The following is a 27583-nucleotide window of genomic DNA, read 5'->3' as shown; positions in this document are numbered from 1 at the left end:
CCCAATTCCTGCAACCGTTCATTGTACTTCCTAATCTTACTTCCTTATCTTGGTTGTTCTTTTGTATATTAATTCTCAAATATCAGCCCTTTTTCGTATCATGGTGACCAAAATTGGATGCAATATTCCAAATATGTCAAATCGGTAAACCTCAACGCCGCATATCCATATACTGGGTCCAGATTTCCTTTTTAAAACATAAACTAAATATCATTTAGTTTATTTTAATTTAAAAAATAAACTAAACCTAAATATAAACTTTTAAAAACATACCATAAACTTTGTTACAAACATAAACTAGAACCCTGACCTTTAACTATACTCTTACGATTTTTGTGCAGAAAAGGTCGTAAAATTGGATATGACCCAGTCATCACCTTGCCTAAATTAGCAGTGGAACTTCTGCTCTCAATTGTGGTCATAAGTCTAGGACAGAGGTGTTCAAACTCAAGGCCCGTGGGCCAGATCCGGCTGTCAGGGTGCTGAGATCTGGCTGTGGAGCTACCCTGGAAACTGCGAAGGACCGACCCGCGGTGCCTCTCCCAGCGAAAACGGAGGTTGGGAGGGCCACACGCGGCCCTCCCAGGCTCTGTTTTCAGTCGCGACGGCCTCCTGCAGCCCTCTGCCAGCGAAAACGAAGCCTCCCCGGGCTCTATTTTTGCTGGCAAAGGGCTGCAGGAGGCCGTCGCGGCCAAAAACGGCGCCTTGACGAGTGATGTCAAGCTGGCCACGCCCCCCCTGCCCCCCAAGGTCAAACACAACCCTGATGCGGCCTTCAATGAAATCAAGTGTGACATCTCTGGTCTAGGATTACCAGCATTGACTCCAATGTTATACTTTTCCCAAACCTAAAGAAACACAGTTTTATCCTTTTCTTGTGCCTTTGCTAGGTGAAACTGTATCGCCTGCCTGACGTTTACTGGAACAGACGACATCCACAGCGTGCCTCAACCGGATTTAAAGTTTTTGAAATGACATCCTAAAGACCCAAAAGAGGTTAAACCACCTGCTGGATTATGGACCGTGCCTGATGATTCCTATGCAAGATGTAGAAGAAAAAAAAATGTCAGAAAAGGGGGGAAAAAACCCCCAACTTTTTATACGTGCATGGTTTTTTTGAAAAGTTGTAAAATCCATTTCTGAGTTATGAGGCTGGAGCGTTATTTATTTTTAAATGTATGTGTACGTCAAAAGGAATGAGTGTATGTATAAGGCTGAATGGCACTAAATTTACAGAGATTTGTACAATTTTAGGGGATTAAAACACGTCAACCATAAATGTATATATTTTGTCTGGGTGACATTGAAAAATGGCTATTTTTGTGGCAACTTTGAAGGCCTTGGCTCATATTAAAATGATTATCCCGTTTTATTACTGAAATAACTTTTTCTTCCAGTTTCAACTTTGAACGGCGTCACAGGATACAAAGAAATGAAAATCTTCATATTAAACACAGGTAATCCTCCTTGGGATTTAGCGACCGTTCCTAGTTATGACAGACTTCCCCAGCGCTACCTATGACCTGATTCCAGAGTTCCAACATTGCCCCCCCCCCCCACTCATACACACAGAGTCATGTGATTGCATTTGAGTGCTTGACAACTGGCTTACATTTATGGCTGTTTGCAGTGCAACCCCCTCCCCCCCCCCCAGTCATGTGATAATGATTTTTGGCAGTTTTTGGTTTTTGCAGGAAAAACACATTGAAGAAATGTGATTCACTTAAACCACCAATGCAAAAATGGTCATAAAGACTGGGCACAGTCACATGGCTTATCAACTGCCATTATTTAGGACTGGGATGCCATATTCAGTTATGGTTGGATGGAGATGATAGATGGTAGGTAGGTAGGTAGGTAGGTAGATGTGATAGTGAGATGACAGATGAGTAGAGATGGTAGATTAGATGAGATAGATAGATAGATATAGATAGATAGAGAGATAGAGAGATGTGATAGAGAGATGATAGATGAGTAGAGATGGTAGACTAGATGATAGACTAGATGATAGAGATAGATGATAGAGATGGATGGATAGATGGATGGATGATAGACTAGATGACATAGATGTGATAGAGAGATGATAGATGAGTAGAGATGGTAGACTAGATGATAGAGATAGACAGATAGACTGATAGAAATAGAGATAGATAGATAGAGATGGATGGATGTGTGGATGGATGGATGGATGATAGACTAGATGATATAGATAGATAGATAGATAGATAGATAGATTGATTGATAGAGAGGTGATAGATGATAGATGAGTAGAGATGGTAGGCTAGATGATAGAGATAGATAGATGATATAGATAGATAGATAGATAGATAGATAGATAGATAGATAGATAGATAGAGATGGATGGGTGTGTGGATGGATGGATGGATAATAGACTAGATGAGATAGATAGATAGATAGAGATGGATGGATGGATGGATGGATGGATGGATGATAGACTAGATGATATAGACAGACAGACAGACAGATAGATGTGATAGAGAGATGATAGATGAGTAGAGATGGTAGACTAAATGATAGAGATAGACAGATAGATAGACTAGATGATATAGAGATGGATGGATGGATAGATGGATGATAGACTAGATGAGATAGATGTGATAGAGATGATAGATGAGTAGAGATGGTAGACTAGATGATATAGACTAGATGATAGATATAGATAGAGAGAGAGAGAAAGACAGATAGATAGAGATGGATGGATGTGTGGATGGATGGATGGATGGATGATAGACTAGATGATATAGATAGACAGACAGATAGATGTGATAGAGAGATGATAGATAAGTAGAGATTCTAGACTAGATGAGAGATAGACAGATAGACTAGATGATAGAGATAGATAGATAGATAGATAGATAGATAGATAGATAGATAGATAGATAGATAATGGATGGATGTGTGGATGGATGATAGACTAGATGATATAGATAGAGAGATTGATTGATTGATTGATAGAGAGGTGATAGATGATAGATGAGTAGAGATGGTAGACTAGATGATAGAGATAGATAGATAGATAGATAGATGATAGATAGATAGATAGATAGATGATAGATAGATAGATGGGATGAATGGATGGATGATAGACTAGATGAGATAGAGAGATAGAGAGATTGATTGATTGATTGATTGATAGAGAGGTGATAGATGATAGATGAGTAGAGATGGTAGACTAGATGATAGAGATAGATAGATATATAGATAGATAGAGATGGATGGGTGTGTGGATGGATGGATAATAGACTAGATGAGATAGATGATAGATAGATAGATAGATAGATAGATAGATAGATAGATATATAGATAGATGATAGATAGATAGATAGATAGATGTGATAGATGATAGATGAGTAGAGATGGTAGACTAAATGATATAGATAGACTAGATGATAGAGACAGATATAGATAGAGATGGATGGATGGATGTGGATGGATGGATGGATAGATGGATGGATGATAGACTAGATGAGATAGATGTGATAGAGAGATGATAGATGAATAGAGATGGTAGACTAGATGATAGAGCTAGATTAGATGATAGAAATAGATATAGATAGATAGAGATGGATGGATGGATGGATGTGTGGATGGATGGATGGATGATAGACTAGATGATATAGATAGAGAGAGAGAGAGATAGACAGATAGATAGAGATGGATGGATGTGTGGATGGATGGATGGATAGATGATAGACTAGATGATATAGATAGACAGACAGACAGATAGATGTGATAGAGAGAAGATAGATAAGTAGAAATTCTAGACTAGATGAGAGATAGACAGATAGACTAGATGATAGAGATAGATAGATAGATAGATAGATAGATAGATAGATAGATAGATTGTTTGATAGAGAGGTGATAGATGATAGATGAGTAGAGATGGTAGACTAGATGATAGAGATAGATCATAGATAGATAGATAGATAGATAGATAGATAGATAGATAGATAGAGATGGATGGGTGTGTGGATGGATGGATGGATAATAGACTAGATGAGATAGATAGATAGATAGATAGATAGATAGATAGATAGATAGATAGATAGATAGATAGATATGGATGGATGTGTGGATGGATGAATGGATGATAGACTAGATGATATAGATACATAGATAGATAGAGATTGATTGATTGATTGATTGATAGAGAGGGTAGAGATGGTAGACTAGATAGAGATAGATCTTAGAGATAGATAGATAGATAGATAGATAGATAGATAGATAGATAGATAGATAGATAGAGATGGATGGGTGTGTGGATGGATGGATAATAGACTAGATGAGATAGATAGATGATAGATAGATAGATAGATAGATAGATAGAGATGGATGGATGGATGGATGGATGGATGATAGACTAGATGATATAGACAGACAGACAGATAGACAGATAGATAGATAGATAGATAGATAGATAGATAGATAGATGTGATAGAGAGATGATAGATGAGTAGAGATGGTAGACTAAATGATAGAGATAGACTAGATGATAGAGATAGATATAGATAGAGATGGATGGGTGGATGGATGGATAGATGGATGGATGATAGACTAGATGAGATAGATGTGATAGAGAGATGATAGATGAGTAGAGATTCTAGACTAGATGAGAGATAGACAGATAGACTAGATGATAGAGATAGATAGATAGATAGATAGATAGATAGATAGATAGATAGATAGATAGATAGATATAGATATGGATGGATGTGTGGATGGATGGATGGATGATAGACTAGATGATATAGATAGATTGATAGATAGATAGATAGAGAGATAGACAGATAGATAGAGATGGATGGATGTGTGGATGGATGGATGGATGGATAGATGATAGACTAGATGATATAGATAGACAGACAGACAGACAGATAGATAGATGTGATAGAGAGAAGATAGATAAGTAGAGATTCTAGACTAGATGAGAGATAGACAGATAGATAGACTAGATGATAGATATAGATAAGATAGATAGATATAGATAGATTGATTGATAGAGAGGTGATACATGATAGATGAGTAGAGATGGTAGACTAGATGATAGAGATAGACAGATAGATAGATAGATAGATGATAGATAGATAGATAGATGATAGATAGATAGATAGATAGATAGATAGATAGATAGATAGATAGATAGATAGATATGGATGGATGTGTGGATGGATGGATGGATGATAGACTAGATGAGATAGATAGATAGATAGATAGATAGATTGATTGATTGATTGATTGATAGAGAGGTGATAGATGATAGATGATAGATGAGTAGAGATGGTAGGCTAGATGATAGAGATAGACAGATAGATAGATGAGATAGATAGAGATGGATGGGTGTGGATGGATGGAAAGTAGACTAGATGAGATAGATAGATAGATAGATAGATAGATAGATAGATAGATAGATAGATGATAGATAGATGATAGAGATGGATGGTAGAGATGATAGACTAGATAATAGAGATAGATAAACAGACTAGATAGACAGACTAGATAGATGATAGGTAGGTAGGTAGGGTTAGATATATAGATATAGATATAGATAGATAGACTTGTACATCACTTGATATATATATACATCAAGAATATAAATATTCTTGAAGAAGACTGTATAGTTAATGACTGCATTGGACAACTGTTAATATAATCTTTTAATAATAAAACCAACCAGAAAGATCGAATAGCTTATCAGCTATCCCATACTTCGTGGTTCAAAGATGTTTTTGAATACAGTCCTCATGTCTTCTAGCCAAAGGACAAGGATAATGGAAAGTTACACAACAATTTAGTGATAGGACGAGCCTTTGAGAAAAGCAAACTTTGAGGGTCAATCATCTCCATGGCAACTGGCACCCCATTTTGTCCGACAGCTTTTATCAAATGGGCTGTAGATTCTTCTAGAGTAGCAGTCAAACTAGTTAGGGAAGAGATCAAGAGAATCATGTGGCAGAAATACTTACCTTAATCATAGTAAACAGCTCCATTCACTTCAAGGTCATCCAATACAGATTCAAAAGTATGCAAAGTTTTATTGGAAAAAGAGAGATACAGACCTGTATCAATAAGTACAAATGAACGGATGTGAAAACTAATTTTAAAAGCTCTACGTTTCGAGTATAAAATGTCCTTTCCTTAATGTCTACACTCTTCAAACTGTAGAGAGCAAATGGTGTACTTAACACGTTTTGATAAGTGTGACCTATATATTTGCCTGCAGTTTGGAAGAGAACAAAGATAGCAGTAAACCTTTTAAAAAAAACACCCCTTAAGAAAACCTCTAACCGAACAGTTGCAAATGTAGCTGCCAACAGGCTCTCTTAGTGCAGCAACACAAGCTTAACAAATTACTCTAGGTGATGTCGTTATTGCCACTGATTCTAATCAATAAATAGGAAAAAAATAAATAGGTCATAGAGGGTCTATTTTAATCCGAGACCCCCAGTTTTGTATGTAACACTGCAAGAAACTAGTGTTATAATTTAAAACCGGTGAAGTATAAATTCTTATCCAACACTGAAATTGTGGCTGTGGTGGGTTTACAAAAACTATACAAATAACACATTTTGAAAACAACGCAGGGTTCTTTTCATGTAGAAAATACTGAGCAGGAAAAAAAACCAAAATCTTAACAGTTCTATAAAAAGTCCCCGTTAAATCCTAATGGAGAAATTGGTTTGTTCTAAATCCTGTTACCTTATAACCAAATTCAGTCCTTTAGCAAAGTACACACATTAAAAATTTCGTATTTGGTTTTTTGAAAAAAAAAAAATACATATATGAAAACCTTCTGCATTTGAAACTGCACACAAATCTGTCAGAATAGAAAAAGCAGAAGCAAGCTGGCACTCCAGCTTTTGTGATTATACGCATCTCCCTGGCAGAAACACTCAAGATACATGGCAAATGGAAAAATTCACTGGAATTTGCGTTCACATCTGTAGTGTATTGGGGCACACGTGTGAAACCGAGGAACAGAAAGCAAGAGAAGCCAAATTCTTCTCCATCTGGAATGTCCTTTTCTCACGAAGCAGGCAAAATAGTAACTAGAGAGGATCTTTTTGGATCAGGAATAAATAGTAATGACTTCTCGGCCACCTCCTCGAACAAGCAATACTCGCTCCAAACCTTCCGTTAAAACTTCAAGAAATTCCATGTCTGGATCAGAAGCGTTAAGGAGAAGAAATATCAACAGAATATGTTGACGGAATGTCAAACCTGCGTGCCAAACAGATATTCTGGAATTGCAAATACATTGGATAATGACCAAGGAAAGATTGCACCACCCTGAATTATGATCTATGTTAGGGGTCTGCCACTTTAAACACTCAGAGTCATTTGGACTCGTTTCCCACAGAAAAGAAAACCCCAGGAGCCACAAAACCCTTCCCGTGCCTGACTATTTCCTGAGCAGCCACAAATCTAGCATATGTAGTTGAGTTAAATGTTCTGTTTTCTTCTGAAACTTTCCTTGGATTTATCCATGGTTGGCCTACCGGGAGTCAAAAAACTCAATAAATCGTGTGCCAGCAGGTATCGCACATTGGCAGTTATGACACATATTTTGAGTGACAGGGAGCCGCAGAAGAGGGATGAAAGAGCCATATGTGGCTCCAGAGCTGTGGGTTGCTGACCCTTATTGGGAAAATGAAATGTTTTTCTTAGGGAATTATATTTTGGGCTCACTAGCTAGTGGAGACCTAACTAAATTTAGATGAATATCAGAAGATTCTACATTCAGATGGTTCTACACATTTAATATGGAATCAGGGATTGCATTGAAAAGGATACAGTTTTCATCCCCCTCCGTGTTTTTGGGTGGACCAGGCATGTTGAGAAGAACAAGTCGGGCATCGTGGGATCGATTTACGATGACTTCGTTCAGCTTCACAGCAGTGTGCATCCTTCGGACATTTGACTGGTCACTAGAGGGGGGGGGATCAAAATTACATAGAAATCAACAAGAGGAAAATAGCTTACCCCAAGAAAGATTGTTGGGATCCAGTTTAATATAGCAACTAATGGTCACTCTAGTTCAGCCCTCAGTAGAAATACATTGGATAACCATTTGTCTGAAATGGTGTAGGGTTTCCTGCCTGTGCAGGGGGTTGGACTAGAAGATCTCCAAGGTTCCTTCCAACTCTGTTATGCTATGCTATGCCATGCCATGCCATGCCAGTCCAGTCCAGTCCATTTCTATTCCATTCCACTCCCGTCTACTCCAGTCCTGTCCAGTCCAGTCCATTCTATTTCTGTTCCAGTCCAGTCCAGTCCATTCTATTTCTATTCTATTACACTCCAGTCCAATACAGTCCAGTCCATTCTATTTCTATTCCATTCCACTCCCATCTACTCCAGTCCAGTCCAGTCGAGTCGAGTCCAGTCCATTCTATTTCTATTCCAGTCCAGTCCATTCTATTTCTATTCCAGTGCAGTCCAGGGCAGTCCAGTCCAGTCCAGTCCATTCTATTTCTATTCCAGTCCAGTCCATTCTATTTCTATTCCACTCCACTCCACTCGTACAGTCCATGCCCCAATCATGTAACCAGATTCTTGGTTCAGGATATGCCTTGTCAGGGCAGAGAACGTATCTTAAGGACCTATTCGGATCAGGGGAAAGAGCCACTGATGGTTTTTCTGGGAACATGTGGGGTACATGTTTCAATAAATACAGATTATACCCTCTCATAAACTAGAATTTTGGAAACTGGAACAAAAGTGTAGACCAGAGGTCTTCAAACTTGGCAGCTTTAAGACTTTAAGCTTTAAGACTTGTGGACGTCAACTCCCAGAAATCTCCAGCCAGCTATGCTGGAGAATCTGAGAGTTGAAATCCACAAGTCTTAAAGCTGCCAAGTTTGAAGACCTGTGGTGTAGACTGTAGGGCCAATGCAACAAAACACATTCCCAGCCAATCTCTAATTCCAAATCAACGTGTTGAAGATCAGGGCAACAACTTATATCTAGAACTGTAGATCTACCCTCTTTCCCCAAAAATAAGACCCAACTAGAAAATAAGCCCTAGCATGATTTTTCAAGATGTTTGCAATATAAACCCAACCCCAAAAATAAGCCCCCATTAGATCATCAGCCAGACGGACTGTGATTAGTACTGTATTCCCCCGAAAATAAGACCGAACCAGAAAATAAGCCCCAATGCATCTTTTGTAGCAAAAAATAATATAAGAGCCGGACTTATTTTTGGGGAATCATGGTACTAGGTTTCTGACCCAAGGCTCATGGATCAATTCAAGACCAAGGAAAAAAGGCACATCCCAACAAGCTTAAAGGAATTCCACACTTCCTAATTTGGAGGTATCTTTCAGTCTTTTGTTTGCAAAGCAAAGCATGTAAGGTAGACCAGAATGTAGACTCAAGTCTTGGTTTGTAGGTCTGTTGCTACCAGGAACTTTAAGACTTGTCTAAGGAGCGAGAGAGCTTGCACTTACAGTTTGCTTCCTCATCAAAAAGTTTCCTGTTTCTATTTCTCAAAAGGACAGTGATGTTTAATTAGACAATGCCACATCTTTTTGGATCTTTTGAGAACTCTCTACCAATTTAATCAGCGGAGGAGAGTATGCATCACAACTTAAGGACTTTTGTTCTTGGCAGTACAGTAGAGGCCAACATTGTGGAAACCTTTTGGGAAAAGTGTATTTTCTAAAACTAGCTAATAACACCAATTTGTGGGGTTTTTTGGAGAATTACCATAAAATTATCTATCAATGGAAAGATAATTTAATCAAGAATATAATGCAATAACTTTTATGGAGGATTTGCTATAAGAATTGCAGTGACAGTATAAAGAAGAAAAGTGAAACGCGTAGAAAAAACGAGATATACAAAAATGATCACCATACCAGTTAATATTTAGTTGGGTAACCTTTAGCATGAATTATGGCCTTACAACGTCTCCCATGGAGTGAACCAAGTCTTTTAGTTCTGCAGCTGTTCTAATGTGAAACCAAGATTGAATGATGGCTTCTATTAACTGGATTTTATTGCTGGGTTGCTTCTGACTCACAAGTTTCTTTAGTTGGCTCCATAGATTTTCAATTGGGTTAAGGTCTGGGCTATTTCCAGGCCGTTCCAGCAGTGGAATAGGATAAAAAAAAATACACTTTTCCCAAAAGGTTTCCACAATTTTGGCCACTACTGTATAGTGGTGATTTCTTCCAACTGGACTTTTTCATCCGGGACAAAATAACAGTAAAATTTTTAGATAGTATCAAGCAAAAAAAATAAAAGCATCAGGATGAACACAGAGCCAAGAAACGAGATTTCCTGCAGCCCTACTGACCCAAAGGATTTGGGTCAAAGTAAAAAGAGCAGTTTTCATTCCAGCACAGATCTTGGATGCTTACGGTTTAAGACTGATAAGTTCTCTGAAGTTCTCCACCACATTATTTCCAATCTGTTTCTCGGAGTCATGTTTAGCTTTTGTCCAAGTCATCTGGATCTTTTCTGGGATTGCTTCCCCTTCATCTTCCTCGTCAGAGTAAAGGCTCTCTAATCTTATGATCGAATGTCTGTCTTTCACCAGCTGAGCCTAGAAGAACAAATGGTGGGAAATGGTTGTTCTCCAAAGAACAGTGTCCCACTATTCCAATGGGAAATATTGTTGGGTTGTCTGCTTGGAGAATCACTGGTGGGACACAGATTGGAAGTAGTGGTGAAATCCTGAAAAAGAAGTCTTAAGAAGCCTTTTCTAAGGTAAGTAGAAGAGCGAGGGGGGGGGAAGAGCTGTGTTGCACAATTTAGATTTGCTAGAAAGCAGGATTTCCTGCTTTCTAGCGAATATAAATCACATGGCACAGCTGATTGTCGGAAATATCAGTTTGTCTGAACTGGTAGCATTTTTTTTCCTACTGGTTTGCCCGAACCGGTACGAACCGGTAGCATTTCACTCCTGATTGGAAGTATCTTGGGATGAGCAAAATATCATGAATGATTGGTAGTGTAGCCAGGTCAGATAGACAGAATGTCATTTCAGCCAATGACCAATAAAAATACAATCAATAAAATGAACAACAGGAATTATTAGCAACCATTTGGCGGGCGAAGTTTACACCTATCGTAGCAACATTTTGCTAATTTTAGTGAAAGATATTTATTTAAATAAAAGTGATGAGAGTGCCCTGGAAATTTAAATAAAAGAAGGGAACCGACTGAAGATGAATGTCCCTATAGAACTGGCAATACAGAAGAACTTGGACTGTATCCCAAAGCTGCTTTTTTCAAGCAGCGACTGGACTTTGTTTTTCTTTGAAGGTGTTTTGCTTCTCATCCAAGACATTGAGAGCTGAAGAAGCTTCTTGGATGAGAAGCAAAAGGTCTTCAAAGAAAAACAAGAAAGTTCAGTTGCCTCTTGAAAAAGCACCTTTGGGACAACCATGACCTAGATGACTGAGAATCCCCATAGACATTTAAACACAAGCTGTAGTTTTTGTGGTAACCTTATCACAGATCTCCTGTCTGGAGAATTAGTGCAGGGAAAGCGCCTCAGAGGGAGACCACAGCTGCGATATAAGGATATCTGCAAGAGGAACCTAAAGGCCCTGGGAATGGACATTAACAAGTGGGAAACCTTGACCTCCGATCGTTCAGCTTGGAGGCTAAAGATGCAGCATGGCCTTCTCCAATTCGAAGAGACACTTGCTTGGCAGGCCGAGGCAAAGAGGCCGTCCCGGAACCAGCGAAATCTGGGCCTGGGCAGGGGACAGAATGTATCTGCCCTCAGGGTGGAAGGGACTGCCACTCTCAAATTGGCCTTTTTAGTCACACTAGATGCTGTTTTAGGACCTCTTTTCAGAGCACGATACCATAGTTTCTTGAGACTGAAGGATGCCAATGATAATATCACAGAGGCAGGATTGAGTTTCATAGGGGGTACCAGGTCAGAGTGGCTTATTGTTATATATAATTTTGAACAAGGATTTACAACATCTCACAATGCAGGACTCTTCCATGGCTTGTCCTAGCTGCCTATAGAAAATCCTACAGCCTGTGCATTTTGCCATCCTTGCTTCAAACACAATCCCAACTGAAACCCAACTGATGGTCACCCCGCCATCATTTTGCAATGGCGACTAGAAGACATACCTCCCTCTCTCTTTCTGTTTTGGTCAGCCGCATCTGCCTCAGCATTTGAGACCTCTGTTCCATCATCAAGGTCCGCTCGTAAGTGTAGGCTGAGATGTCACTGTTTTGCTAAAAGGAGGAAAAAGACCATGTTGGAACCAGGCTCGCAATCCATAGACCAACCCCTGAAGGACAGGAGAAGTCCATTACCATTTCCACCACTTCTACTTCAGCCTCGATGCGGAGGTGGTAAAGGAAGACCGCCAGGTCTTTCTTCATTTGGATGCTGTTGTCGTCCATCTGGGCCACGGTGAAAATTCGCATTTTGCACTTTCGCCAAACCTGCGGAGGCAAAAACTTTGTCCTCTCAGAAACGTTCAGTCCTCTCTGCCAGAGTTCAATTAACCTGGTAAAGCACGCTTTTATATAAGGGTTATTTGACAAGTTCATGCAACTGTGTGCTAATATATGCAGATTCATGAACGGCATGAGAGACGGTTTGGCCTAGTGGTTATGGCACCAGGCTAGAAAGCGAGAGACTGTGAGTTCAAGTCCCGTCTTAGCCACTGTTGTGGCCCGCCAGCAGATCTGGCAGCAGATTCGGACAGTGAGGAGGTTGGGGAGGAACATGGGCTGGTCCTGGAGTCTGAGGAAGGCTCTGATGAGGTCTCTGCATCGGAGGCAGAGATAGGGCCAGGGCCGTCTGACAGTTGTCAGCTGCCTTCGGAGTTGGACATCAGTGGGGCAGAAGAACAGCTGAAGCCTGTTCCCAGTGTGCGAATGTGCAGAGCAGCCAGAAGGGAAAAGCTAAGGAACAAGGGCCAACTCAGGAGTAAAGACACAGGTGGACGGTGAACGGCCCCTCCCATAGGGAATAAAGAGGAGCAAAAGGGGAGGGGAGTTTGCAGGAGACAATTAGTTCAATTCATGAGAGTGAAGATCTGTTCCTGACTTCTTGACAAGTATTGTCTGCTACAGAATGGCATTTGGAAGATATCGGCCTGGCAGCTCTCCAAGCCCAATAAAGGTCTGTAGTTGTGAAATCTCTTGAAAGACTGTTGGCTGGGGCTTTGCTGGAGAGGAATTCCCTTTAAACTAAATAAAAGGGGTTTTATCGGGACGAGGAGTCGACTTTCTGCTTTTGGGAAGCCTAGGTCAAAACAGCCATGAAAGCCAGCTTGGTGTCTTAGGGCCAGTCATGCTCTCTCAGCCCAATTTACCTCACAGGATTGTTGCTGTGGGAAAAAGAGGAGGAGGGAGTTGTGGTTTGATATGTTAGCTGCCTTGAGTTATTTATAAAAACAATAAAGGCGGGAAATAAAACCCTAAATAACTAAAATATACCTCTGGAAAGGCAAGTTTCTATATATCCTGTATGTATATTGTGTATGTAAGCAAAAACAAGACTACAAATTGATCAGCATTTGGTAAACACCAATATTTCCATGCAATCCCTCTTTGTACAGGTGCGTGAGTCACAGGTCACATATCGTTCCCAAATCCCCACCCATGGGGTACCCACATCAATCATATGGACTGTGGGCCACACGGATGAGTAAGGTATCTAGTCTGGTCACTTTATGTAGGATGGTGGGGGGGGGGAATCACCAACTTCTCATTACAATAAAATGTAATAGAAATGTAACCCCAAATAATAACACACAAGTAGTACATGATCTCCTGTTTGAGCAGGGGGTTGGACTAGGAGACAGAAGAATTAGAAGCATTCTTACTTTATGCTGTTTGAGGAGAAATGGAAGCAGCATCAACATGCCTCCATCGTGCACGATCCACCACACGTCGATGTTCCCTTCATTGTAACGTTCATGATTGCTGGGATAGAAGGACACATTTTTTGGCACAAGCAAGGCGAGGTGGGCTGCCGTTGTGCAACGGACGGTGTCTGGAATTAAAAAGAGGAAAGACATTGTTGTGGAGAGTCAAATCTGGTTGGCTGCAGAACTGGGCTTTAATTCTATCTCACACTAGAAAACCCACTATGCATTGGTCATTGTTTTAGACATATTTCCTTACTAGCTGGACGACTGTGCTTCACTATGAAACTATGTGCTCGGGCTTGATAAACTGACACTTGCAGCCTGAAACTTAATGTAGAATGTGTAACTCTGTAGCATCAGAGTGTGTTAATATAATGCAACTGGCAGTTGGCACAGAGGGGGAGGGGGAGTAGAATTTCCCAGCCTGCAGCATCCATCGGTATTCATCTGGCCAGCATCCTGTCGGTATATGAGAGAGTTGCGGGGTGTTTGGAAACTCAAACAGTATTTGCTGTATGAGCAAGAAGGAGACAGGATGGAGGCTGGGCGTGGCTTAGCTCAACTGTTCTGTAGTAAAGCTGCTTGCTGCTGTGAAAGTAAAACTGAAAGTGAAACTCCTCTCCTCTGCTTGTGTTTTTGCATTTGGAACAGATTTCTTTTGAGGGGGGAGGGGGAGTACAACTCCTTAGCATCAGAGCGTGTTAATAATAATATAGGAAATATTAATGCTCTGATGGTCATTTCGAAAAATCCTTTCTTAGTGAGCACCTAGAAGCCAAGAGGAACACACGTGGCAAATTTCAAGTTTGTAGGCTTTATGGTTCTGGAGATTTCATGATTAATGCGTGAGTGGTTTTTGCTTTTATATATATATATATAGAGAGAGGAACAGTATCACCGTGAATGGATGGGAAAAAATACAGTGGAACGAAGAAAGACTTCTGACTTCCTGCTGGCTTCCCCATTGTTCCTTGTAGGAAGCTAGTAGGTAGGATTGGAAATGATTGTCACTAATTGTGATAGTACAGTAACATTAAAGCAGCCACAATGTTGCCAAATTTCAATGCCATGGGGGGCATCCTCCTAGATTTTGGACACATTCTATAAGTTAGCTCTTCTGAGATATGTTGATTTTAAAATGATTAACCATGTGCCATTTTGTCCCACTGAAGATTACAATCAATCAAGATATGAGAGTGTTAATAGTATATGCAGTAGATACGATCCCTGATTTACTGGAAGAAGGATAGAACTGAAAGGAAACGGTAAGCACCAAGTCCCTCTTGAGTACAGAGTGACAAGTAGGTTGCACAAAGTTAAGAGGTAGATATGAAGGACTGAAGAATTTTGGTGCATTGCCTCCAAACAAACAGAACAAAAAACAGTATAGTTGGTAAACTTAACTAACATTTTAAAGACACAAAAACAACGTTGCATGAATTGCAAATTGACAATTGGCAAATTGACAAAGCTATTAATCAGGAAGAGTATCATCAGGAAGAAATATTTTGCACCTTGGCTCTACCAGGAAAATCTAAGCGAAGTCCTTGACTGGAACCCCAAAGAAACTCTGATCTATCATTACAGTCAATCCATGTTGACAAACCTGAGTTACTCAAAATAATATCCTAATTTGATAAAACAGTAGTTTCCACAGTTCTTAAAAATAAAATTGTGAAAGTTCACATGAACTAATAATAATTATCATGGGCTGAAAGTGAGAACAGCCCTTTGTGGATTTTAGTCATAATGTCCCAAGATCATTCTGTGTCCCCTCGTTCCTTGAGAAATATAAAACTATTAAGAAATGATGAAATAAGAAAGGATACAGAAGACTTAGGAAAAATTCTACACACAGAAACTCTTTTTACAGGCAGATAATTTTTTTTAGTAAGATTATTAAAATCCATCCAAATCAGAATTTTCAACAGAAGTCCTTGCAAATTCACAACAGTACCGAAGGCAGCAGAACAGCCAGATTTCAAATTCTAGTTAATTAATTTTAGACATTCTACTATTCACCATAGAAAACAATGCTTGAATCATGCTTGGGAAAGAAGGATGCTTTGAAGCAGTAGAAGGCGCAGTATTGTGGAATATAAGGAATAATGGGAAGTTAGATCAACTAGAGCAGCAAAACCTACATATAAAGTATGAACATGGAAGAAAGGAAATTAATTTCAATAAATGTAAATGGACTTAACTCAGCGGTTAAAAGAAGAAAGGTCTTTCATAAATTAGAGAAACTAAAATTTGATATAATCTGTCTATTAAAAAACAATATGAACAATTATTGAATTATTTAAAAATTTGTTTTAAAATAATAGGGGTGTTTTAAATTGTTTGGCCCAAATTATTTAATGGGCTTTTATATTGTTTTTAAATTTTTTATTATGTGTGTTTTATTTTTTGGCTGTTCACCGCTCTGAGTCCTTCGGGAGTAGGGCGGTATATAAATTTAAACAACAACAACAACAACAACAATAATAATACAACCTAAACTTGGAAAAATTTTTACATCATTGCCACAATGGAGAAAGAAGGATGCTAACCAACATCCTTTGAACTTACCTATAAAGGTTTTCCAAGCTCTAGGATCTTCACTCTGCCTCCAGCCATAGGGCCACCCCAACACCACCGAGTTGTGCTTCATGCCCCCCAATCCACAGGACTGTATCAAGTGGGAAATGCCATCACGCACTTTGTTAGCTACAACAACTTGGCAAAATCCTTTGACCTTCTCAATCTCAATCATATTCTTGATGGTCTGGAAGACAACCATAGAGATCCAAGGGTCATCATTATGGGAAGTGGCCAGAAGACCATTAAAAACACAAAGATCTGATCCTTTTACAGATGATAAATCAAAACTGCGTTTTAGAAATACCTGTTGGCATCCACATGACCACTGGTGCAGAGATTTTAAACCAATGTATTTTTTAAAGAAGACTATTTATTTAGTCACCATAAGGTGGGAAGAGACTTCTTGCAAGTATAACATTTAAATCATTTTTATCATTTCGATTTCATTCAGTTTTACATTCAATTTCAATCAATAAATATATTTCTCAAAAAAAAAATATTGGTAAAACTAAAAAAGATAAGAGATTAGAAAAGTGTTTGAGTAAAGATTTGAAGGAAAAAAGAGAACAAGATGAAATATATTGTTAATAATTAAAATATTTAATTAAAAAGGGATTGGGGCTGCCTGAACTCCACAATGGAAAACATTAAATTGAAAATGAATACAGCAATAGAGAGAGATTAAGGAATCGGAAGGGTGGAGGAAGGAGAAAGAGGGATGGAAGAGTAGGGAGGAAGGAAAGGAAGGGAAAGTAGAGTAGGAGAGAAGGTAAGACAGGGAGGAAGAGAGGAGGAGAAAAAGAAGGGAAGGGGAAGTAGAGAAGAAGAAGAAGAAGGTGGGGAAAGAAAGTTGGAAGGAGAAGAGGGAGAGGCTAGGTTTGAGGAGAAAGATTGCTGTACAATAAAAAAAAGATGAAGTGGAAGAAAGGCAGCTCTGAACAAACAAATATACATATATTAAGAAAAAGAATGAATTGTTTAAGAATAAAAGAGGACAAATATGTATAAATAGTAAAGTTAGAATTTAGGGATAAATGAAGAAGGTGTTTATGTATGCAAGTATAGAAATACTGAGGTATATTCAAAAAAAAGGAAAGCGGGGGAAGACGATATTGACAAAAATTGTAATTGAGTAAAATGTATTTGAATTTGACTAATTGTGTAAGATAAGAAACGACCAACACTCTGTTCAAAAAAAAAAAAAGGAAGAAAAAGGTGGGTGAAGTTGGGAGAGGAGAAAAGAAAAAAACCAATAAAATGTGTTTTATTAAAAAAAAAAAAAAAGTGGGAAGAGACTAATTGAATGCAGATTACACAAAGACCCTTCCTCAATGAAGTGAATTGTACTCATGATATTAGATTGTAGAACCTAGAACCGTGAGGGCGAACCTATGGCACGCGTGCCACAAGTTGCACATGGAGCCATATCGGTGGGCACGCGAGCGTTGCCCTAGTTCAGCTCCGGCACGCAGGTATAGCATGCCGGAGGCTGATCAGCTGATTTTCGGGCCTTCTGGGCCCACCAAAAGTCGGCAAACAGGCTATTTCCAGCCTCTGAGAGCCTTCGGAGGGGGTGGGGAAGGCTGTTTTTGCCCTCCCCAGGCTCCAAGAAAGCCTCTGGAGCCTGGGAAGGGCGAAAAAACGGGCCTACTGGGTACACTGTGCCATCGCATGCCAAAAACGGGGAAAGCACAGGGGTGTCGCGTGCGCATGCGCGTGGGGGCAAGGCGTACTGAATTATGGGTGTGGGCACACGTGGGTATGACCCCCCTGTGCTCTTCCCGCTTTTGGCACACGAAGGCAAAAAGGTTGGCCATCACTGACCTAGAATAATAGAGCTGGAAGGAACCCTGGAGGTCTTCTTGTCCAATCTTGTCCAAGTAGGAGACCCTATGGACAAATGGCTGTCCAAATGAAGCTACCACAACTTCTGGAAGTATGCTGTTCCACTGAACGCTGTACAGGAGACCCTGTACCATTCCGGACAAAGGGCTGGCCAATGTCTTCTTAAAAACCTCCAGAGATGGACCATCCATAACTTCTGAAGGCAAGAGTTTCTATTGACTAATTGCTCTCACTGTCAGGAAATGTCTCCTTAATTCTAGGTTGAATCTCTCTTTAATGATCTTCCACCCATCACTTCTTATCCTGCTCAGAGGTCTTTTGGAGAATAAGTTGACCTCTCTTCTCTGTGACAGCTCCTCGAGTACTGAAAGACTGCTATCATATCACCCCTAGTCCTTCTCTTTGTTAGACTAAATAAACTTCGTTCCCTCACTCATTCATTGCATGGTTTAGCCTCCAATCCCCTAATCATCTTTGTTGCTCTTCTCTGCATTCTTTCCAGGGTCTCAAACATCATTTTTTTGTCTCATGGTCACCAGAACTGGATGCAGTATTCCAAATGTGGTAGCAGAATCAATTAATAGAAGCTTGTTCCTGTTTGCCCTCTGAAATCATACCACAAATACTGTACCTGTGGCAGTTTCTAGATGAGCTTAAAATACTCAGCTTAGGGCAGTGGTGGGATTCAAGTAATTTAACAACCGGTTCTCTGCCCTAATGATTTCTTCCAACAACCAGTTTGCCAAACTGCTCAGAAAGTTAACAACCGGTTCTCCCGAAGTGCTGCGAACTGGCTGAATCCCACCACTGGCTTAGGGTATTAATAAATCTGGCTGCAGTAGCTTTGATAGTTTGTTTCTGACAAATAGAATAGAACAGTGGTTCTCAACCTTTGGGTCGGGACCTCTTTGGGGGTCAAACAAGCCTTTCACAGGGGTCGCCTAAGACCATCAGAAAACACATATTTTCATTTATTTTAGGAATAATTTTATGGTTGGGGGTCATTACAACATGAGGAACTGTATTAAAGGGTCGCAGCATTAGGAAGGTTGAGACCCACTGGAATAGAATAACAGGGACCTTGGAGGTCTTCTAGTCCAACCCCCTGCTTAGGCAGGAAATCCTACACCACTTCAGACAAATGGTTGTCCAACATCTTCTTAAAAACTTCTAGTGTTGGAGCATTCACAACTTCTGGAGGCGAGTTGTTCCACTGATTAATTGTTCTGTCAGGAAATTTCTCCTCAGTTCTAAGTTGCTTCTCTCCTTGATTAGTTTCCACCTATCGTTTCTTGTCCTGCCCTCAGGTGCTTTGGAGAATAGCTTGATTCCCTCTTGTTTGTGGCAGCTCCTGCCATATAAAAAACTATATATCCCCCCCAATTAATCAGTTAACATGTATCCAACCCAAAGTAACGTTTAAAACAAAAATAAACCTGTCTTTAACCAATGACATCTTGCTTTCATCGCAGCAACACAAAATTTAGCTCCCGCAACCCATCATGAATGGTTTGAAATGCTGAAAGAGAAGTTCATATAAAATTTAAGATGGTGGTTGGTTGATCTGCCACTGAATTTTCGTTTTGGTGGAGGGAAGCGTTGCCTTGTAAACATTTTGGTCCAAGATTCCAGAAGACAGAATCCTTCACACCTGCTTCCGCCAAGCCTCACCTGTTCAGCCGCCTGAGCTTCTCCATAGCTTTCCAGAAAGTTGCCTTGAATGGCAGTCCCTACAATGGTCAACCCTTTCCCAGCTTTCAGCTGTGACGCGAATGTCAAGAGTCTGGGGTATTTCACATGCAAATCCTCATCCAGCTTCAGCAACACCAACAGTTGGGGTCTAAGAAGGAAGAAAAGGAAGCGGATTTTGAGAGACAGGGGTCATGCCCTCCAACAACAAACTGGAATAAATTAAGACGCTCTGCAGAGGACTGGCCCTTCTGGCTGTTCCCAAGAGACTTTTAGCTACTTCAGTGTTTTGCCCCCGGCTCATTTTGGCTCATTGCAATTTGTTTCACGCAAAAGGTTCGGTCAAAGCCAAATCCAATGCAAAGAGGGCATTGGTTTGATTTTTAAGTACCACAAAAGGCATCAGATTTGTGCTGCAAATATTCTGTGATTCAGCCAATCCCCTTTCCAGACTTATATTCTTGTGACTTCAGAGTACCTCGAAGTTTAGCAACTGAGGAAAAATCGGCCCTCAAAGAGAAGTTGACTATCTAATTTTGAATCACAGAGAAGCGGTGACAAAGTCAGGAATGCATTGACTTCCCCATGTGGGGGAGGGGACGGACAAAAAACCTACACAAAATTTACATTAAAATTGAAAGAACCCACCTCCAGTTCTTGGTATGGGGAGGACCTTCTTCCAATCTCAGCAGAGCGTACCGGGCAGCGCTTAGAGAGAGGCCCCGAATCCCATCGCCCCATTCCTTCTCTGCCCTAATAAAAAAGAGAGCATCAGAATTGTAGCAGAAGAAGAGCAGGCAGAGCGTTAAATGCGTTATCAGCTTAGAGTCATGACATTGCCACAAACAGTCCAAGTCCTCCTGAATTCCAAAGACGCTTATCTGCAGCCAATTTAGTACTCAACTTTAGCTGACCAGATTCTTGTGTTTAGGTTTGAATAAATCTATACTGCAACATAAGATTATTCTGATCCTTTGCTCCTGTCAATTTTTTTTTTAATTTGATTTATATGCCGCCCTTCTCCGGAGACTCAGGGCGGCTTACAATGTGTTAAACAATAGCCTTCATACTTTTGTATGTTTATATAAAGTCATCTTTATTGCCCCCACAATCTGGGTCCTCATTTCACCTACCTTTGAAAGGATGGAAGGCTGAGTCAACCTTGAGCCTGGTGAGATTCGAATTTACAGTAATTGCAGACAGCTGGTGTTAATCACAATGCTTTTGGTCTGCTGAGCTACCAGGCCCGTTTAATTCAGGACACTATTCTTTTTCAGAGATCCAATACAGGTGATACTCCTCAACTTATGACTGGTCACTTAGTAACCATTCAAAATTCTGATCTACCTACCTTGGGAGTTCTAAAGTTTCAAAGTTCTTATACGCTAGCTCCTCCTCCCGCCATAGACACATTATTTCCAGGGAAGCCCCAATTAAAGCAAATGTCTTCTTCACACCCCCATCAATGCTGACAGGGCAAGCTACTATATATATAGAAGAAGCAAATCCTACACTCACTCACACTGATGATGTTAGATAGTTAAGTCATGAAATGCTTTCTGCAAGAGAAGAAGCAAGTTCAGACAGCACCAAGGACTTCACAAGTGTCTTGCTGTCTAGATATAAGTCTTAGAATGCCCTTTTGCTGGCAACACCTTGGAGTTTCAAAATGTCTAGACCAGAGGTGTCCAATCTTGGCAACTTTAAAACTTCCGGACTTCAATTCCTTGTTGGCTGGGGAATTCTAAAAGGTGAAGTCCACAACCCTTAAAATTGCCAAGGTTGGACATCCATGGTCTAGATGGGATCAGTTGGGGCTTAAATGCCCAGTTTTACAATTTTATTCCTCCATCTACCTTAAATCAATAGCAATAGCACTTAGACTTATATACCGCTTCATAGTGCTTTTACAGCCCTCTCTAAGTGGAGTCAGCATATTGCCCCCAACAATCTGGGTCCACAGTTTACTGAACTCGGAAGGAAAGAAGGCTGAGTCAACCTTGAGCTGGTCAGGATCGAACTGCTGACAATGGGCAGAATTAGTCTGCAATACAGCATTCTAACCACTGCGCCACCACAGCTTCCTTCCTTTACCTTGTTTCCCTCCCTTCCTTCCTTCCTTCCTTCCTTCCTTCCTTCCTTCCCAAGCAATAGCACTTAGACTTATATACTGCTTCAGAGTGCTTTTACAGCCCGCTCTAAGCGGTTTTATACAGTCAGCATATCACCTCCAACAATCTGGGTCCCCATTTTTTACCGACCTCGGAAGGATGGAAGGCTGAGTCAACCTTGAGCTGGTGAGATTTGAACTGGAGTAGCCTGCAGTGCTGCACTCTAACCACTGTGCCACCGTGGCTCTTACTTCCAAATTACTTATAAATTTACTTACCCTTGATACTCTATGTACTTGTAGATCATGCCGGCAATGAGCATGGCCACTAAAGCGTAATACCAAGAGGAGATGAACATCAGGGCAAGGCAGATACTCATCCCTAAGAAGGAGAGAGTCCTAAGAAAACAAAACTCAAAATGTTATTAGGTTATGATAGGGCTGGTTCCATGCATACAAGTATTTCTTGAAGAAGGACAGCTAGAAGGATGAAAAGGTTCCAGAGAACCTGTGTTTGGTGGCAATGCAAGATTTTGCAGTCTCTGCAACAGTTTATTTACGCATTCAGGTTGCAGATATTATCAATATGACATAATAAGGTGCAAAACCAGGCTAGAAAAGAATAATAGGCTAAGAGACATTTTCCAAGCACTTCTGGTTTTACAAATTCTCAAGTGTTTTGGGCTTTTGACTCGTAACATCTCATGATCATGAAGACAATTTCATTTTATTTTTTCATTTTTTTTTAAACAAACATATCAGTGCATGAACAGCGTGGCACCTGGATGTCATACATTCTAATACAAATAAAACTAATAGAATTAATCATATTACATTCTAATATATACTTATATATTTCTAATATATATACTTATGTATGTATATAAGTAAATATACTTATATATTTCTAATAATGATACACGTTTATATTAAGTTGCAATCTGTCATTATTCAATTATTCCATTTATTCTCTTATTAGTGCTTTTATTTTATTATACAAAAGTGTATACATTAATATTCCTCCTTCTCTTATTTCTATCTCTTATTCTAACTTTTAATGTCACCTTTTATTATAAGACCTTTTCTTTCTATCCTACCTAACTTCTAATCATGTCACCTGCCTAAAAAAAAGAAAAGAAGGAGAGAGAAAAGGAAAAGCAAGCCAGAACAACAACAAAAAAGAGAAATCATCTATCCATCATCTCTTGCCCGCTTCAATACTTTAATTGCTATGCTTTTTTTGGCTTGCCTCCCATATTCTGCTCTTGGATCTTTATCTCTGTCTGCTTCTTGGCTGTTCAGTCTAGGTATTTCTCTCACCTCTACCCTCTTCCGCTGCCTAGTTTCCAAAATTTCTGCCCAGGCTCCTACCTCCTTTTCAAAAGTATCTTCCAACTCTCTTAATATATTTCCCCCCTGATTTAATTCATCAGTCACTGTTATTTTCATTGTAGTCTCCTCTTTGTCTTCTTCTTCCTCCATTTTTACTATTGACTCCTCCCTTTCCTGGGCAATTTTAGAAGCAACTCTCCTCCTAGCTTATTTATTCAAAAAAAAAAACCTCTTACCAGTGGTAATACTTAAATCTGGGACGCCAGTTTGGAGTTCTTAAGAGAGTCTGTACCGCACAGGCCAGGTTGACAAACAGGTAACACATTAGGAAAAACCTTATTTGGGGTGGCAAAGAGGAAGAAAGAGGAGAGAGGATCAGTGCATGAAAGTTGGCAGTTGCCCATTTCTTCATTCTGAATTTCATTTGAACATCTTTTTGCTTTCTGGGGCATCTTATTGCAGCAACTCCTGCTGTGCACAATTTGCAAGCCAGGATTTCTGCAGGGTGTAGTCAGAAATGCCAAGATGGCAATACCAGCGCGATGAAAGCTCCACTCATTTTCCATGCGTGATGCACTTAAAGAAACCCAACCTAGTCTCAACTGCATCTTTGTGGTGCCATCTTGACTTTTATTAACATACCCTGCAGATGTTCCTGACTTGCCGTGAAAATACAGGAAAGGAAACAGAACAGAAGAATTAAAAAGTCTTCTAAGTTACCAAATATTAGACTTGCTCGAAGACTGTCCCAGCAATAATAAGTAATAACGACATGAGAAATAACTGCAGTAATAGGCAAGCTTCCATAGGTTTAACAATGATGTATCAGAATCAACGCTAGGTGGCAGTCGAAAATTGTCTTCTGCAATAGGGCCCCAAAAGAATAAAAATACGCACTTCTTATTTTGACCGCAACATTTTGTGGTACTTTTAAAGTGTATCCCAGGAAACACTCAGAAATGTACTGAGAATGTCCCTAGTTGTTTCTTTAATATAACTGATGTTCCGCTGCAATTGGGCAGCCACTAGACCAAGTGACTCAGAACAGCCTATGTGCCACAGATATTAAGTAATATTTGTCTTTAATAAAGCAAAATCTAGTAATAAGGTCTGAAATCTCACAAGGCTGACAGATCTCACGAACATCAGAGTTCTGGCATGAGCTGTCGAGAGACTTTGTGTGAGAAGGCTGATATCTAATGAAATGTCGGCCTTCACTCAAGTTCTCAGTCATTTTTAAATTCCAGGTTTTATTTGTTTTAAGTTGCTGGCACCAAAAAGTTTCTTAGTGTTTATATCAAGTTTCTTCAGCCTAGATTCCTCCAGATGCATCTGTTCAAGCCTTATAATTCCTTCTCCATAGGAGCAGAAATGATAAAGAATGAGCAATCTTCTAGATGTCTATGGAGATTCTCAGTCATCTAAGTCCGTGATGGTGAACCTATGGCACACGTGCCACAGGTGGCATGCATAGCCATATCAGTGGGCACACGAGCTCAGCTCCAGTGTGGCCTTCTGGGCCCACCAGGAGTAGGGAAACAGGTTGTTTCCTGCCTCCGGAGGGCCTCGGCGGGGGGGTGGGGAAGGCCCGTTTTTTGCTGTCCCCAGCCTCCAGAGCCTTTCTAGGAGTCTGGGGAGGGCAAAAATGGCCTTCCCCACCCCCCGGAGGCCAGAAACGGCCCATTTGCCAACTTCCGGTGGGACAGGAAGTTGGCAAATGGGCCGTTTTCAGCCTCTGGAGGGCCTCCAGGGGGTGGGGAAGGCTGTTTTCACCCTCCCCAGACTCCTAGAAAGGCTCTGGAGCCAGGTGAGAGAGAAAAATGAGCCTACTGGGCCATTGCGTGCCGGGAGCAGGGTGGGGGGTTTCGCACGCGCATGCACGGGGAGCATAGAATTATGGGTATGGGCACGCATGCATGTGACATCCCCCCCACTTCCCCCGTCCTGGCACGCGATGGCAAAAAGGTTAGCCATCACTGATCTAAGTCATGGTTGTCTCAAAGGTGCTTTTCCACTGAACTTTGCATTTTTTTTTTTATTCAAGGAAAAAAACAACAAGAAAATCGCATTGCCTTTGGAAAAGCACCTTTGGGAGCCATCTTCTACAGTAGTGGCTAAAATTGTGGAAACCGTTTGGGAAAAGTGTATTTTTGAGGTTTGATGGCTAATAACACCACTTTTGTTTGGAGTTTCAAGATAATCCTATTCCATTGCTGGAATGGCCTGGGAATAGCCCAGACCTTCATCCAATTGAAAATCTATGGAGCCGACTAAAGAAACTGGTTAGTCAGAAGCAACCCAGCAATAAAACCCAGTTAATAGAAGCCATCATTCAATCTTGGTTTCACATTAGAACAGCTGCAGAACTACAAGACTTGGTTCACTCCATGGGAAGATGTCGTAAGGTCGTAATTCATGCTAAAGATTACCCAACTAAGTATTAACTGACATGATAATTTTTGTATATCTCGTTTTTTCTACGCGTTTCACTTTTCTTCTTTATACTGTAACTGCTATTCTAATAGCAAATCTTCATAAAAGTTATTGCATGACATTCTTGATTAAATTCTCTTTCCGTTGATATATAATTTTATGGTGCTACTCCAAAAAAAAAAAAAAAGTGGTGTTATTAGCTAGTTTTAGAAAATACACTTTTTCCAAAAGTTTTCCACAATTTTGGCCACTACTGTAGGTATCTTCTAGAAGTTGGGAACTTGAACTCTCACCAATGGTCTGGTAGCATATTCTCATCTTTAATTCCCATCCTATTCCAAAAATTTAAACTACATCACCCCATAAAAACATTCAGAGCTGCTCCAAGAGTGGAAAAAAATAAAGAGAGGCTATCTCAACCTCTTCCATATCCATTTCTCCAGGACAAACTTTCAAAATTTTTAACTCGGCTCAAAAGGAGACTTCCATGGAATTACAAAACTGGACCATGCATGGTGTGCTTTGTCAGAAGGCCAAAAGTCCCCACTACACAGTGGTGGGTTTCAAATTTTTTTACTACGGGTTCTGTGGGTGTGGCTTGGTGGGCATGGCAGGGGAAGGATACTGTAAAATCTCCATTCCCACCCCACTCCAGGGGAAGGTTACTGCAAAATCTCAATTCCCTCTCGATCAGCTGGGACTCGGGAGGCAGAGAATAGATGGGGGTGGGGCCAGTCAGAGGTGGTATTTACCGGTTCTCTGAACTATTCAAAATTTTCACTATCGGTTCTCCAAAACTGGTCAGAACCTGCTGAAACCCACCTCTGCCCCTACATCAGGGGTCTGCAACCTTAAACACTCAAAGAGCCATTTGGACCCGTTTCCCACAGAAAAGAAAACACCGGGAGCCACAAAACCCTTCCCGTGCCTGACTATTTCTTGAGCGGCCACAAAACTAGCATATGTAGTTGAATTAAACATTCTGTTTTCTTCTGAAACTTTTCTTTTCTTGGATTTATCCATGGTTGGCCTACGGGGGGGTTGAAAAGCTCAATAAATCGCATACCAGTGGGTGTTGCACATTGGTGGTTGTGATGCATATTTTGAGTGACAGGAGCCGCAGAAGTGGGGTTAAAGAGCCACATGTGGCTCCAGGTTGCTGATCCCTGCCCTACATCTAAAAACCAACATGTTGCAAACTTACATAGAGAGAATTGGGGCCACCATATCGAGGGAGGCAATTAGAATGCCAAGCTCTGCTATCAGGGCTGTGAGCAAAAGAGCCCAAGTTGGTTCTCCATTCGCCTTTCCATGGCCAAACACCTGTTTCCAAAAAAAGAAAGGGTAGGGAGAGGAGGAGAAACAGAGACTGAAGAACAAAAATATTTTGTATGTCATCCTTTCATGATGAGTCACTTGATCACTTGAGCTCATAAGGAACTGGTTGGGTTCATCTCCCATTTGGTCAAAACAGTTACTTCCACCTCACTTCTGAGAGAAACATCTGTGTTCTCTATTCTTCATTTGGTACCTCAGGCAGATGAGGATTAGTTTCATACTCAGGAGTATGACAACTTCCCTTGGCTTCAGTTTCAGTTGTTATTGTCTCACAGCCTTTAGCTCAGCCTCAATGAGAACCTAGTCTAGCAAAGCCACTTAAATCCAGCATATGGTGCTGATGTTTTGACAGAAAATCCATCCAAATGACTGA

At 40.4% G+C, this 27583-nt stretch overlaps 2 protein-coding genes across 2 annotated transcripts in view; one reads left to right on the top strand and one right to left on the bottom strand.

Annotated features, from left to right (window-relative positions):
* The window catches only part of PLCG2 (phospholipase C gamma 2), a 106056-nt gene extending 104767 nt beyond the window's left edge, over nt 1-1289 (top strand). Inside the window, exon 34 of the mRNA XM_070952877.1 lies at nt 891-1289. The gene's annotated coding sequence lies outside the window, so the exon portion shown is untranslated. The remainder of the gene's footprint in view (nt 1-890) is intronic.
* A 4744-nt stretch (nt 1290-6033) lies between these two features.
* Nucleotides 6034-27583, bottom strand: part of SLC12A4 (solute carrier family 12 member 4) — a 79790-nt gene continuing 58240 nt past the window's right edge. Inside the window, exons 13-24 of the mRNA XM_070953168.1 lie at nt 27077-27195; nt 23676-23774; nt 22387-22506; nt 20646-20750; nt 19980-20148; nt 16452-16647; nt 13836-14005; nt 12313-12444; nt 12124-12231; nt 10386-10570; nt 7813-7946; nt 6034-7179 (exon numbers count right to left, since the gene is read on the bottom strand). Of these exons, the coding sequence (XP_070809269.1) occupies nt 7088-7179; nt 7813-7946; nt 10386-10570; nt 12124-12231; nt 12313-12444; nt 13836-14005; nt 16452-16647; nt 19980-20148; nt 20646-20750; nt 22387-22506; nt 23676-23774; nt 27077-27195 (1629 nt within the window). The 3' untranslated portion in view covers nt 6034-7087. The remainder of the gene's footprint in view (nt 7180-7812; nt 7947-10385; nt 10571-12123; nt 12232-12312; nt 12445-13835; nt 14006-16451; nt 16648-19979; nt 20149-20645; nt 20751-22386; nt 22507-23675; nt 23775-27076; nt 27196-27583) is intronic.

This window comes from Pituophis catenifer, unplaced genomic scaffold, assembly GCF_029215685.1.
Source record: "Pituophis catenifer annectens isolate HBS135680 unplaced genomic scaffold, rPitCat1.0.hap2 SCAF_13, whole genome shotgun sequence".
In the NCBI taxonomy this organism is placed as follows: Eukaryota; Metazoa; Chordata; class Lepidosauria; order Squamata; family Colubridae; genus Pituophis; species Pituophis catenifer.
This window is presented reverse-complemented; position numbering and strand designations above follow the sequence as displayed.